This window comes from Plecotus auritus (genome assembly GCF_963455305.1).
Source record: "Plecotus auritus genome assembly, chromosome: 1".
Lineage (NCBI taxonomy): Eukaryota > Metazoa > Chordata > Mammalia > Chiroptera > Vespertilionidae > Plecotus > Plecotus auritus.
In genome coordinates, this window is record NC_137770.1 from 50770796 (window position 1) to 50783232 (window position 12437).

Genomic DNA, 12437 nt, shown 5'->3' on the forward strand with positions numbered 1-12437 from the left:
CTGCACTCTGTTTGCGGTGACTGAATCGCGATTCAAATCCCAACCCGAGTGTGGTCTCCGGAACCCTCTGCCTGCCTCTGCCTCCTCCTGTCTTTATGAACTTGAGACAGCTCTTAAAGATTGCTGTGCCTTGGTTTTTCTAGTTATCTGGAAAAGGAGAATACTATTGTGTGCCTCAGGGTTGTTGTGAGAATTAAATGTCAGTACATGAGAGGTCTAGAACTGTACTTGGGACAAATGTCCCGAGTGCTCAGCGAGGGTTCCTGTTTCCATGGAGCCTGGATATTCTCCCTCCTGAACCTGCGCTGGGGCAGGAGAGAGGACGTGAGCATGTCCAGGAGAGGCGGGGAGGGTAGAGCTGGCCAGGAGGGCTCTGCTCAGCGAGGGCCGGGCCAGGTGCTGGAGAGGCAGACAGGCAGGGGGTCAGCTACTGGCCCATTCCTGTTAGGCAGCGACAGGAATGCCAGCTGTGTGGACAGCACTGCCAGGTGGCACAGGAGGGCGGAGGAGCAATGGCAGCCCACCTCGGCCTCCCATCAGTGGGAAGAGTGACCTCGCTGGGGCGTGCTGTGCTGTGGAGCAGGAGTGAGCAGAGGCTGCAGACTTGCGAGGGCAGCAGAAGGGGATGAGGAGGAAAAGGAAGTGAGAGGCCAGGAGGGCGGAGTTCGCAGGAACTGGAAGCTGCAGTGGGAGGAGTCGGTGCGCTGGCCAAAGGCTCAGTTCCTGGTCATCTCGGTCCTCTGGGGGTGCTCGGTGACTTCTGGGTTGCCCAGTTCCAGGGTGGAAGGATTCAGATTCTGGGGCTAGTACCCCAACAAACCCAGCAGGGGCACTCTCCCTGGCCACAGCAACTTTAGATTGTACCAAGGGCAGAAGTGTGGGCAAACTGGGTGCTGTCCCCCAGCTGCACAGCACAGACAGCTGGAAAACTGGTTGGAAGTAGGAAGGTGGTGAAGATCTTCCCTAGAGGGAGATGTTTGGGTGTTTACCAGGCTCTGTGGTGGGTACAGAGTAGTCAGCCGGGCACGCTGTCCGCCGTCTCGGACCTGGCGCAGTGTGGAAGGCGGGCAGTTGCACAGTATCCCGGCCACATGGGGAGTTTAACTGCTGGGGTCCTCACCTCTGATCCCCACCTTGCACCAGTTAGCGACCTGGTCTTCGGCAGGTGGCTTCACTTCTGGCCTCCATGTCTTCCTCTGTACAATGAGCGGGTGAGAGGTTCTGCCTCGTCTGCTCTGAGAGGCTAGGCTGTGGCAGTGACCAAGCGGAGGTTGGGAGCCAGGGACAGGAGAGGGCCTCTGTCCTTCTCGGGGTGGCCCCTGGCTGGCTGGGAGTGGTATGCTGCTACCTGCTCAGAGGGTTTCGTGCCCTCCTGTTGTCTTCCTTTCCAGCTTCCTCCCACCCTCCCTGCCTTGTGGTTGTCCAACTCTAATCCAGCTGCCTCGTCCAAATCCTGGCTCTCTTTTAACACCTGTGTGACCTTGGGCAAGTTACTTAACTTTTCTGTGTCTCAGTTTCTTTTTGGAATGATGATAATCATACCTACTTTATACGGCTATACAGAGGGAAGACTAGAGAATTACCAGGTATCGTGGCTATTATTTAATATCATCGTTGTCTAGTTTCCTCACCTGGGTCCTCTCTGAGGCTGGAGGCCTCATGCCTGAGTTCCTGTCTCCTGGCTTCCCAGGGAAGGGGATGAAGGCTGCTTCAAAGGGTAGTGGCATTTTTGGGGCAGGAGACTAACAAGAGATTGGCCCAGGTAGTAACTAATTCTGTCCCTGCTCCTCGCTCTCTGGAAAGCCATGTTCTCAACAGTAAAACATGTTGTTAGGACCAAATGCAGTAATAGGCATGAAAGCATTTTCCAAGTAGTAGCATTTTTTCCTTTTCATTTCAAGAGCCCCCTCCCCGCCCCTTCAGCAGGGCTGCCTCAGAAGTGGAGGTTGAAAATGCCTAAATAGCCCTAGCTGGTTTTGGTTCAGTGGATAGAGGGTTGGCCTGTGGACTGAAGGGTCCAGGGTTCGATTCTGGTCAAGGACACATGCCTGGGGTTGTGGTCTCTATCTCCAGTAGGGGGCGTGCAGGAGGCAGCCAATTGATTCTCTCTCATCATTGAAAGGAACTGTGGGCCACGAGGCTGCAGTGGGCACAGGGGCGGTTCTCGGCCCATCCTTTGCGCCCCCACCTGGCCCCTCCTGCCATGGACCCCGATCCCCTGTCTGCCAGCAGCCTCGCTTCCGCCGCTGCTGCTACCACATGCTGACGGTGCAGAGCGATTGGGGCTGATTGGGGCCAGTGCCAGCAGCGGTGAGAGCAGGGCCGGCACCGGGAGGTGTAGAAACCCTCGGATGATCAGGGCCGGCAGCCGCTGCTTGCACCCGCCGACAGCACCGAGCGATCGGGACCAGCCCCAGGCCCAGCAGCAGGTGCAAGTGGGGCCAGCACAGGCAGTGGGGAGAGCGGCGGCTATAGTGCCAGCAGTGGGTGTGAGCGGGGCCATCGCCAACAGTGGGTGCAAGAGGTGGCTGCCGGCCCTGATCGCCCTTCAGGAGCCGGGGGAGGTGGAGAAGCCCTAGGGGCAATCGGGGCCGTCACCAGGCACTGGCAGCAGGAGTGAGCAGCAGCTCCGGCACCAGCAGCGGGTGCGAGGGCCCGGCAGGACCTCAGTGCATTGGAGCAGATAATCTTCAGTAACAGAGGCTTGCCCTAATGACAGTGACCAGCGCCCCGCCTTGTTCCGCGCTCTGACACCTGCCATGTTCCCTGTGTGCCCCCTTGTGGTCAGCACACATCATAGCGACTGGTTGTTCGGTTGTTCCGCAGTTTGGTCTATTTGCATACTAGCCTTTTATATATATAGGAACTCTTCTATATATATAAAAGGCTAATATGCTTGACTGTCGGACCGGTCACTATGATGTGCACTGACCAACAGGGGGCAGATGCCCAACGCAGGAGCTGCCGAGCTGCAGTGATTTGGCAGCGGCGGTTCTTGGGTGACACCCCCCGAAACCAGAGAGGAGAGAGCTCGATTCCTCTCGGGGCCGTGCGATTCCACCTTCATCCGTGGGTTGCGTTGTTGCTGGGGCACTGTCAGCCCCGAATCTGGTTTACTGCACACTTGCATTTGTGTTCCACACCCTGTACAACAGCAACTTTGCAAAGTGCCCTCTCGCACTCCGGGACTCCCCGGGGGATGTCAGAGAGCTGGTTTCGGCCCAATCCCCGCAGGCCAGGCCAAGGGACCCCACCTGCTGGAGGGACCCTCGCTTACTCTGCAGACGCCGGGGACCATGGGAGGTTGGCTCCAGGGCGTGTCTGGCCCATCTCACCCAGGCCCACCCTGCCGGCCACCTTCTAATTAATTTCCTTTCAATGTGCACATATCCATGCACCAGGTCTCTAGCCCTATATATCCTCCTATATAATAAAAGGCTAATATGCAAATTGTCCCCTCAACTGGGAGTTTGACCAGGAGTTCGATCAGGGGGCGGGGCCAGTCAGTCCACTGCCTGCGGCCCCTCCTCCTGGCCAGCCTGATTGGCCTTGATCTTGGCGGGCCGGCTGAAACCCACCCATGCACAAATTCGTGCACCGGGCCTCTAGTATATATATAAAACCCTAAGTGACTGTCTGACTGGTAGCTATGATGCGTACTGACCACCAGGGGGCAGACACTCAATGCAGGAGCTGCTGAACTGCAGTGACTTGGCAGCTGCAGTTTTTGGGTGATGCACCCGGAACCAGAGAGGAGGGAGCCCGATTCCAGGGTGCGTCACCCGAGAACTGGCCTCTCGCAATTTGGGACCCCTTGGGGGATGTCGGAGAGCTGGTTTCAGCCCAATCCCCGCAGGCCAGGCTGAGGGACTCCACCGGGGTGTGAATCTGTGCACCAGGCCTCTAGTATACATATATATTTAAAAAGAAAATGCCTAAATAAAGGGGTGGACAGTGTTGATCTGAAGAGAATTATTCTGAACCAGGGGACCAACAAAACTGAGTTTTTAATGCCTGGGGGCAAGGAGGTGGCAGCTAAGAGACAAGAGGGGGTGAAAAGCAGTCCTTCCTGGATGGGCACACCCCAAATGCATGCCCTTTGCCAGTAGCTCAGCCAGAGCCCCAGGGACCAGACCTGCAGAAAGGTGCTGGGAGATGGTTCATCCCACTCTGTCTTGGCACAAGGCCATCTTGCTCAACCTTCTGAGCCTTTTGATAGAATCTTCTCCTTCAAGAGGGCGAGGCATGCAGGAGGTGTGGATGGCAGAGGTCCACTGGGGTCTGGTACATAAAGATAGTAGCCGAAAAGCAGGGATTCTCCATGTCCCCTTGTGTCCCAGAGTCCTCCCAGACTGGACTTTGCCTTTTTTCACTTCACCCGAGGAAGTGGGGGTCTCTCACTGTGGCTCCCCATCCTGAAACTGGCACAGCCACTTACCGACAACCTTAAAGTTTCATGAGCTTCCTTGCCTCTGTTTCCTTATCTGTATAATGGGATGGTGATAGCATCAACGTCAGAGGGTGTTTATGAGGATTAAATGAACCCAGTACCTGAAAACTACTTCGAGCAGCACTTGGCACAGGCTAAGGGTTTCATAAGCATTAGCTATTAGGACTCTGCAATTATTGGGGGGAGGGGGGCGGGGTAGGCAGGGTTTTTTCTTTTTTCCCTTTGGCTCATCATCCTGCTCCCTACAAAATCGCTACCTTTAGTCCTTAGACTGGGTAGGTAGTTGAGCCATAGATAGGAATCTTTTACAAAAATTACTGTATACACACTTAATCATTTTAAAACTTAACTATGAGGACGTTTTTCCACATCAGTAAATGTAGACCTACATTCTAGATGCCCTGCCAGCCCACCACTGGGCGAGTGTGCCCAGCTCCCGGCGGATGGGAAGTAGGTTGTTTTCACAATTCTTCGCTGCTGGTAGGCTGTGCGGCAATGGGCACCCTCGTTCACACCTCTGGGCACTTGTCCTGTTGTTTCCTTACCATGAATTCCCGGAGCTGTTGCAGGGCCAACGTGTAGACTGGCCAGTCTGGGTTCAGTAAGCCTGGGAGTTATTGTAATTGCCTTTCGGGTGAGAGAAGCCCCGTATTTGTCGTCTGTTCATATTTCTTCTCCTGTGACTTCGCTCCTTTCCCCCTTCCCTTCTGGGCGTGTCTTCTTGGTCCCGGGTGAGAGGGGACTGAGTCCCTGCCCCCTATTGTTTCACTGCTGGTCCTCTTGGGACCTGGTTCATCGTAGATGCCATGGGCCTGTGGTATCTCAGGACCCCAAGTCCCCTGTGAGCAACTAGAGGCCCTGAGAAGGGACCAGCCACTCCCTGATGTGCTGGCCCTGGGGGGGGGGGGTGTCTTATTCTGAGCTGGGACAGGAAGGGACTCTGCTTTGGAGATTTATTTTTTTATTCCTCATCTGATGATATGTTCATTGATTTTAGAGAGAGAGGAAGGGGGAGAAAAGAGGAGAGAGAGAGAGACAGAGACATCGATCAGTTGCCCCGCCCAGGGATCAAATCCGAAACCTAGGTATGTGCCCTGACCAGGAATTGAACCTGTAACCTTTTGGTGTATGGACAGTGTTTCAACCAGCTGAGCCACCCGGCCAGGGCTGGACCGTGCTTCCCTAGAGGACCCGGACCGCCGGCCTGCGCTGTGTGTCTGAGGGAAGCGGAAATGCAGCCACTTGAGAACATTCTGTCCACTTCAGGGGAACAGCTGTCTGGAGCTCAGAAATGGGGTCTTTCCTCTTCTTCCTCCCCAAGACGGCGGCTGACTCATCTCAGACCAGAGGGAAAGTGCTGCTTCAGAGGCAGGAATTCCAGCGCTTGCAGGGAGTGTGGGGCCGGATGAGGCGGGCTCTCTGAGGGAGCCTGGCGCAGCTGCAGGAGGCCTCGGCTTCCCCAGTGGTGCAGAGGGTGAGGGGGAGGCTCCAGAGTCCCTCCTACTCCCATGCGATGTCCTCTGTGCCCCCAGCCCAGCAGGGCACCCAGCTCCAGGCACTTCCTTCCTGGGGGCTGCTCCGGGGCCCACGAGGGTTCCCTGAGCTGGGCCACAGGCTCTCCAGCAGCAGTGGAGCTGGTTTCCTCGTCCTCCTTGTGGACTGAGCTCTGGTGTCCAGCGGGCCTCCCGCTGAGAGGGCATCAGTGGCTCCACAAAGGGGAGGAGAGGCTTCCTCCCACTCAGCTGTCAGCCGGGAAGGCAGGGAACCGCTTCCAGATGTTCCGAAGGCAGGAAAGAAGGTCCGGGGCCTCTGCCTGGACAGCTCAAAGGCTAGAAGAGCTCCTGACCTTTCTGTGTGGTGTGGGGCTTACTCCAGGCAGTTCTCGCAGCCTGGGGTCAGCTGTGTCCTGGAGACAGCGGTGCCACATGCTTGGAGCCCATTGGTCAGGTGACCTAAGACTTTGCCCTGCTGTGTGCTATATGCCAAGCATCCTGGCATCGTAGGGTGACCAGCGCCTGACGTCCTGCTGTGTGCTGGTGTGAGAGTCCTGCACTGTACAAAGCAGCACCTGGCATTGGAGGGGGCACAGGAGCAAGTTCTCAGGAAGCTTCCTTCAGCCCCAAATGGCCTGGAGGATCCCAGGGGCCCAGTGGGTAACTGGTTCTGACTGCTGCAGCTGCGGGGACTTGTCCATGCGCCCAGCTGCTCCTGTCTCTGCATCGGCTCTTGTGCCATCCCTTCCTTTCCTAGGGGACCCTGGGCTCCGTCTGGGTAATCTTCCCCCTCACTCAGGTGGGATGCCTGCCCCATCCCCACCCAGGCAGCCACGGGCCAGGCTGGGGCAGTTGTGCTGCCTGTAACTGGGGCAGGTGGCCTTCCCTGCAGTGTGGGCTTGGCCCCTAAGACAGCTTACCATCCAGACCACCAGCCCGTGGGAAAGGGGGTGCATATCATTTCCTGACCGGTCTCTGGGGATCCTGCTTTGGGGCTACTGTGCTGTGGGGCCTTCTGGAAAGTGCCAGGGTTTCCGTAGCGGTCAGGCCCCACTCGAGGGCTCAGCTGGTAGGTTACAAACCTCTAGACTTAGGAGGGTAATAACGGAGGGACGGAGAGGTGGAAATGGGGAGGATGTATCAGTGGGGTCTCGTCCTTGGCTTCCTTACAGATCACACAAGGACTGGAAACCACACCAGCTTTGCCTTCTTGTGTGGAGTCCTCCCATTCTGTCTTACTGATGCTCCTGGCTGCCTGTGACAGTCATCTCTAGCCTACAGCTGGATGAGGACACTGAGACTCAAAGATGTTGAGCAAAAATGTATTGGGGTTTAGTCTCCTGTTAGGAATTCCGCACCCTCCCAGCAAAGGGCGAAGGACAGGTTGTTAGCACCTGGGCCACCTGCTGCCGGACTCCACCTGGTCCAAGCTGGCACGTTGCAGTCCGGTCTAGTGGAGTGTAAATCACCATAATCATTCTCTCATTTGACCTTCACCCTGCAGAGGAGGCAGGTCAGGGGCACTCTCCCCTTTTCAGGATGAAGACACTGGTGCCTAGATGTGAGTGCCTGTCCCGACACCTGCCAGTGGTGACAGAACCAGGACTCTGAGGGCACAGGAGGCTGTGCTCACGGGGCTCCCCATCGGGGGACGGGACTGCACGGCCAGCTCCTGATGTTGGCTTCTCTTGCAGGTGCGCTGGTACCCTTCCTCGGATACCACCCAGCAAGGATGGAAATACCGTCAGTTCTGTTAGTTCCTCAGTAAGTGCTGGCCCAGAGGTCCGGGATGAATGTCCCAGACCCGGGCTTCCTGCAGGGCCCTGGTCCCCCTCACTGCATCCGAGAGCCAGGTGATGCGAGGCCTTCACCTGAGCGTGTGCACTGGGCACTCTGGCTGGTTCTCCCCCTTCTCCTCCCACCCTACCACCCACCCCGCCCCATCTGTCTTGCAGACTTGGCACAGTGGGAAGGCCTGGGTTCAGCTCCGTCCCACACCTCTGCTCACGGCCACCTCTCTCCCCTCCCTCCAGGTCTTGTTACCACAGCTTGACGCTCCCGCCCCCCGCTGGGGAGGAAGCTGCCCGCTTGCCCGCAGCTTCCACTGTCCCCAGGCGGCCTGTGGAGAGCTGCTGCTTTCCTCCAAAGACTGTGAATTTTAAGCCTGACTCAGTGGACTGCTTCCTGTTCCCCTCTGTCCTCTCCCTCGGCCCTGTCCTGCCCAGGCCCAGTTCCGAGGCCTCACTGGGACCGAGCGAGGCCCGACCTCCCGTCCAAACTTGCTTTTGTAGCTTCACCTCAGAGAAACAAGGCGTTTGATTTTGCATGTTTTCTGGCATGAATTAAGACACTTACACTTGTGTATATGTGAGTGTACAGTTTGTTCTCACACTGTGTCACCATAGCAACAGGTCCTGGCCTTTAATGGTTCATCATTCCTGGTCCCTCTCTCCACACCCCTCCCCTACACCCACCCTGCTTCGGTGAGGCCCGCGCCCTGCCGCCAGTTCCACTGCCCCACACACTTCCCGGCTAAACAGCAACGACCACCCGACAGAGTGTTTCCTTTTCATTTCAAATCGGGGTCCTCCACTTCCTCCTCAGATGGGCCAGCAGCTGTTCAGAGCATCCCTTCTCTGCCCATTTTGCTCACCTCTCCACAGTGCACCTCACCCCTGCCACTTCTCCTCATTCTTTCCAAACTACGAAACCAACCAAAAAGTGAAAGTATTTTTGTACCCTGTGTAACAAAATATTTATGCATCATAAAGGATTTTTCATGTGTGTGTGCAATTAATTATTGAAGAGACCTTGTTCGCCCTGTCAGATAAGTTTAATGTTTAGTTTGAGGCATGAAGAAGAAAGGGTTTCCATTCTCCAGCCGTGAACCTTTGTGTCAGGCGTTAGTTTAAGAAAAATGAAGGGAAAATTGTGCAATTTTTTTGTTTTGTGAGCACATCAGTGCTTTGCCTTTGGCCGCAGCTGTGGCTGTCTTGCCGTTTTCAGACTTAGGAGACGAGGTGGCTGTTGTAATTGCTGATCCTGTGAGAATGTGAAACTGGATGATATATGAAATGCAAAATAAAAAAATCATCCAAAGTCACTGCTCTCTGACCTTTGCTTCCGCGGATGCAGACTGCCGTTGGGAGGGCATAACAAGAGGACGGAGGTTGAGAGTTCAGGGGGAGGAAGTGAAGTGGGCCCTGGCCTGAGAGCTCCTGTAGCCTCTCCCTCCTTCCCTCTTTTGTGTAACTGAAGTCTGAAGGGGAAGTGACTTGCCAAGGGCCATACATTGGATTGGGGGTGGGGCTGTCAGCCTACCTGTGTTTAAATAAAATATATATATATGTTTTTAGTGATCTTAAGAGAGAGGAAGGGAAAAGAAGAGAGATAGAAACATCTATGAGAGAGAAACATCATCCATTGGCTGCTTCCTGCACACCCCCTACTGGGGATGGAGCCTGCAACCCGGCACGTGCCCTGACCGGGAATTGAACCTGTGACCTCTTGTTGGTGGGAGGATGCCCAACGGAGCCACACCAGCCGGGCACCACCTGTGTTTGATTCATTCACTTCATGTTCCGAGTTCTGAGGATAGAACCGGAGAGTCCGCGCCCACAGGAGGCCCGCAGTGGGAGCCTTCATTTTCCCCGGGTGACCCAGCGGCCTGGCCCTTCGTGGCCTGTGACTTTCAGGCCCCCTGGAGAGAAGGACTGGTTAGGAGGCTGGGCTCCGCTGTGCAGCGGCCTTGGCGCAGGTCTTGTGAGGCTTTTCGAGGGGAGAGGACCCAGGCGTGTGGCGCAGAAATGGTTAAGCTCCCCCACCCTGCTGGGGCCGGCTGCAGCTCCCGATTCCTGAGCTCAGGTGCAGTGGAGCCGGAGCACATGTGTGTGAAGGTCAGGGAACCCGTGTGGGGTTGACCCTGGGCTGCCCCGGACCCAGTCAGGATGCCCCCGGCTGGCCCTGCGCCTTCCCCTTGGTGACTGGTGCCTCAGTTTCCTCCCCTGATGTGGCCTGAAACCCTTTCCAGCTCCTGGAGGGTCGGGGCACTGACCTGATGGCTTCGCTGGTTCCCTTTTCTCTCTGTGTCCCCTCCCCACGCCCTTCACTGCTGGACTCAGACGCTGTGCCTAAAGGGGCCGGGAGAGCAGGAGAGGCCCCGAGCACCCCCGCCTGAGGCTGGCCCTGTCACTTCCCCACCTGCACCTTGTGTGACTTGGGTGCCCCTCCCACTCCCCACATCACCCTCTGAATCCCAGGCCTGACTGGGCCTGTGTTCTGCTGCTGACTGTTCGGCTGTGAAAGGCCCAGGCAGACGTTTGCAGCCCCCGCTGGTAACCTGCATGTGGAGAGGGCACAGCCCCTCGGAGCCATGAGGGAGGAGGAGCCTGGCCCATCGGTAACTGGGTGTCAAGTGGTGGGTTACCTGGACCCTGAGGGAGGCTCTGGGAGGGCGGAGCTGGTGGCCTTGTTCAGCAAGCGGAGTGTTGATGCTTTCCCGTTTGTACCCTCACTCGATGCTGCATTTGGATCAGCTGGGCACTTGCCAAGCGGGCGAGGCCTTGCCAGCCGGCAGCCCCTCCTCGTGCTGGTGGGGGAGCTTCTCTGAGCCCACAGCCCCCACCCAGGGCCAGGGCGGTAACTGACCTACTTTAGCTGTCAGGAACCACTGGGTCTTCCCAGGCAGTGAATTATTTAGCTGGGTGCCTGGGCTGTGAGGGGCTAGGAGAGCTGCTCTATAATTTAAAGCCCCCGCCCCCGCCCCCCGGCTTCCCTGGGGGGCCGCCTTCACGCTTTGCCGAGCAGGCCTCAGGCCTGGGGCTGGGAGGAGGAGCTGGGAAGGGGAGGGAGGCCCCCAGGCCACCCCAGAGGGGTTTTTCCAGCTGAAGGCGCCTTTTCCGGATGAGGCCTCCGCAGAAGCGCCTTGGTGGACAGTCACGTTTGGACCGAACTGTGGGGTTGACGAGCCTCAGATGGTTAAAGGGCTTCCCTTGAGGGCGCGGGGAGGCTCAGGTCAGGAGCGGCTAGGCCCGGCTCCCCATCCTGTCCCTGCTCTTTCCAGAAAGCTCCTTGTTACTTCCCAGGCGTGTTGAATCCTGACCCGCAGGTGGGAGGCTTCTCTCTTCCTGGAAGGGTTTCAGGCTCCTGGGAAGGCCAGGCTTTCTTGCTCAGAGGTCCCTTCCCAGCAGCACGGAAGACCATCTCCACAGGTGCACAGCCCCCACCTCACTCACGCACCCACACGGGCACGCAGGCATGAGGCTGGGGCTGAGTGGCTGTTGGCCTGAAGCTGGCCCACCTGCTGGGACCGAGAGGACGCTGGGCTGTTGGTTCGGGAGTGCTGCTGCCCGCCAGTCCTTTTGGGGGCGTGACTTGCATCTTGGAGCCTTCACTGCCCGCAGGTTTCCTGGCTCCCCAAGCTCTCCGGGAACCAGTGCAAGGGAAGGCTTGGCTCCATGGGGGCCTGGAGGTCTCGAGGGACCAGGCTCACTTGTCCCCCCACCTTTCCCCACCCTGCCTGTCGTGACTCCAGCCCTCTGTCAGAATGTAAGTATCCCTCAGAGTAGGATTAGAGAACGTGCCAGAAGGGACCCTGGGTGGGAAAGGTAACAACGGGGCAGGAGGAGGGAGCCCCGCAGCCGCAGCCCACCCGCCTCTGCACCCATGCAAGGCCTGCTCACTGGGCACCTCCAGGAGGGCAGGCCCTGCTCCCCGAACTCCTCAACGTGTTCCCTCGGGAGCAGAGGAGAAGCTGCAGAGCTGAAGGCCCAGGCCTGTGAGGGCGGGGCTGGGTGGATCCCTGCCCTGGGAATATTCCAGGGCTGACAGGAAAGGGACGTGGACTCCTGAGGTGGTTCCCTGGGCCTCCTTGACCATCACGCAGCCCACCCACACCTGCTGGTCAGTGTGGACAGCACCGAGGGCTCCCTCACCCTCTGCTGCTGTTGGGTTGGGTGAGTGAGAGCCCCTGGGGCATTTGGAGGGAGGTCAGTGAGCGAGGCCAGGTGCCCCTCAGCCGTTGTCTTCATGGCCTTGGAGCAAGTCCCTGCCTGGTTCTCTAGGGCCCCACGTCAGCAGGGAGCATACGTAGTCAGTCCCCTCTCCCACGTTACAGGGGAGGGAGGTGAAGCACAGAGAAGGAAAGTGGTTTGCTCTAAGTCAGAAAGGCAATGGCCAAGGCGTGCTCCTCTCTGCTGACCCCAGTGTAGCTCCCCCTGGCCATTCCAGGACCTTCGCACACCCTTCAGCACACGTGCAGAGGGGAAGCGGACGAGAGCAGGCGCAGGACTGCCACAGGCTCAGAAGCCTGGGCTGCAGCTCGGGTTTCCTGTGGGGCCACACTCTGGCCTGATGTCTTCCAGAGCTGCCGGTGCTGCTCCCTGGTTAAGGGACAAAGGCAGGCCCTCAGTGACCTTTCTCACTCCAGCCCAGCCCTGTGCAGTTTCTCTGGCCTTTGAAGCTAGGGGGTAGGGTCATGGGACCTGCAGGACCCA

At 57.6% G+C, this 12437-nt stretch overlaps 1 protein-coding gene across 2 annotated transcripts in view; it reads left to right on the plus strand.

Annotated features, from left to right (window-relative positions):
- Positions 1–9046, plus strand: part of RBPMS2 (RNA binding protein, mRNA processing factor 2) — a 29337-nt gene extending 20291 nt beyond the window's left edge. The window contains exons 7-8 of one of the 2 annotated variants that reach the window (XM_080678198.1): positions 7638–7707; positions 7977–9046. In XM_080678198.1, the coding sequence (XP_080534324.1) occupies positions 7638–7700 (63 nt within the window). In that variant the 3' untranslated portion in view covers positions 7701–7707; positions 7977–9046. The remainder of the gene's footprint in view (positions 1–7637; positions 7708–7976) is intronic. The other variant, XM_080678197.1, reaches the window with a different exon arrangement.
- The last annotated feature ends 3391 nt before the right edge of the window (positions 9047–12437 follow it).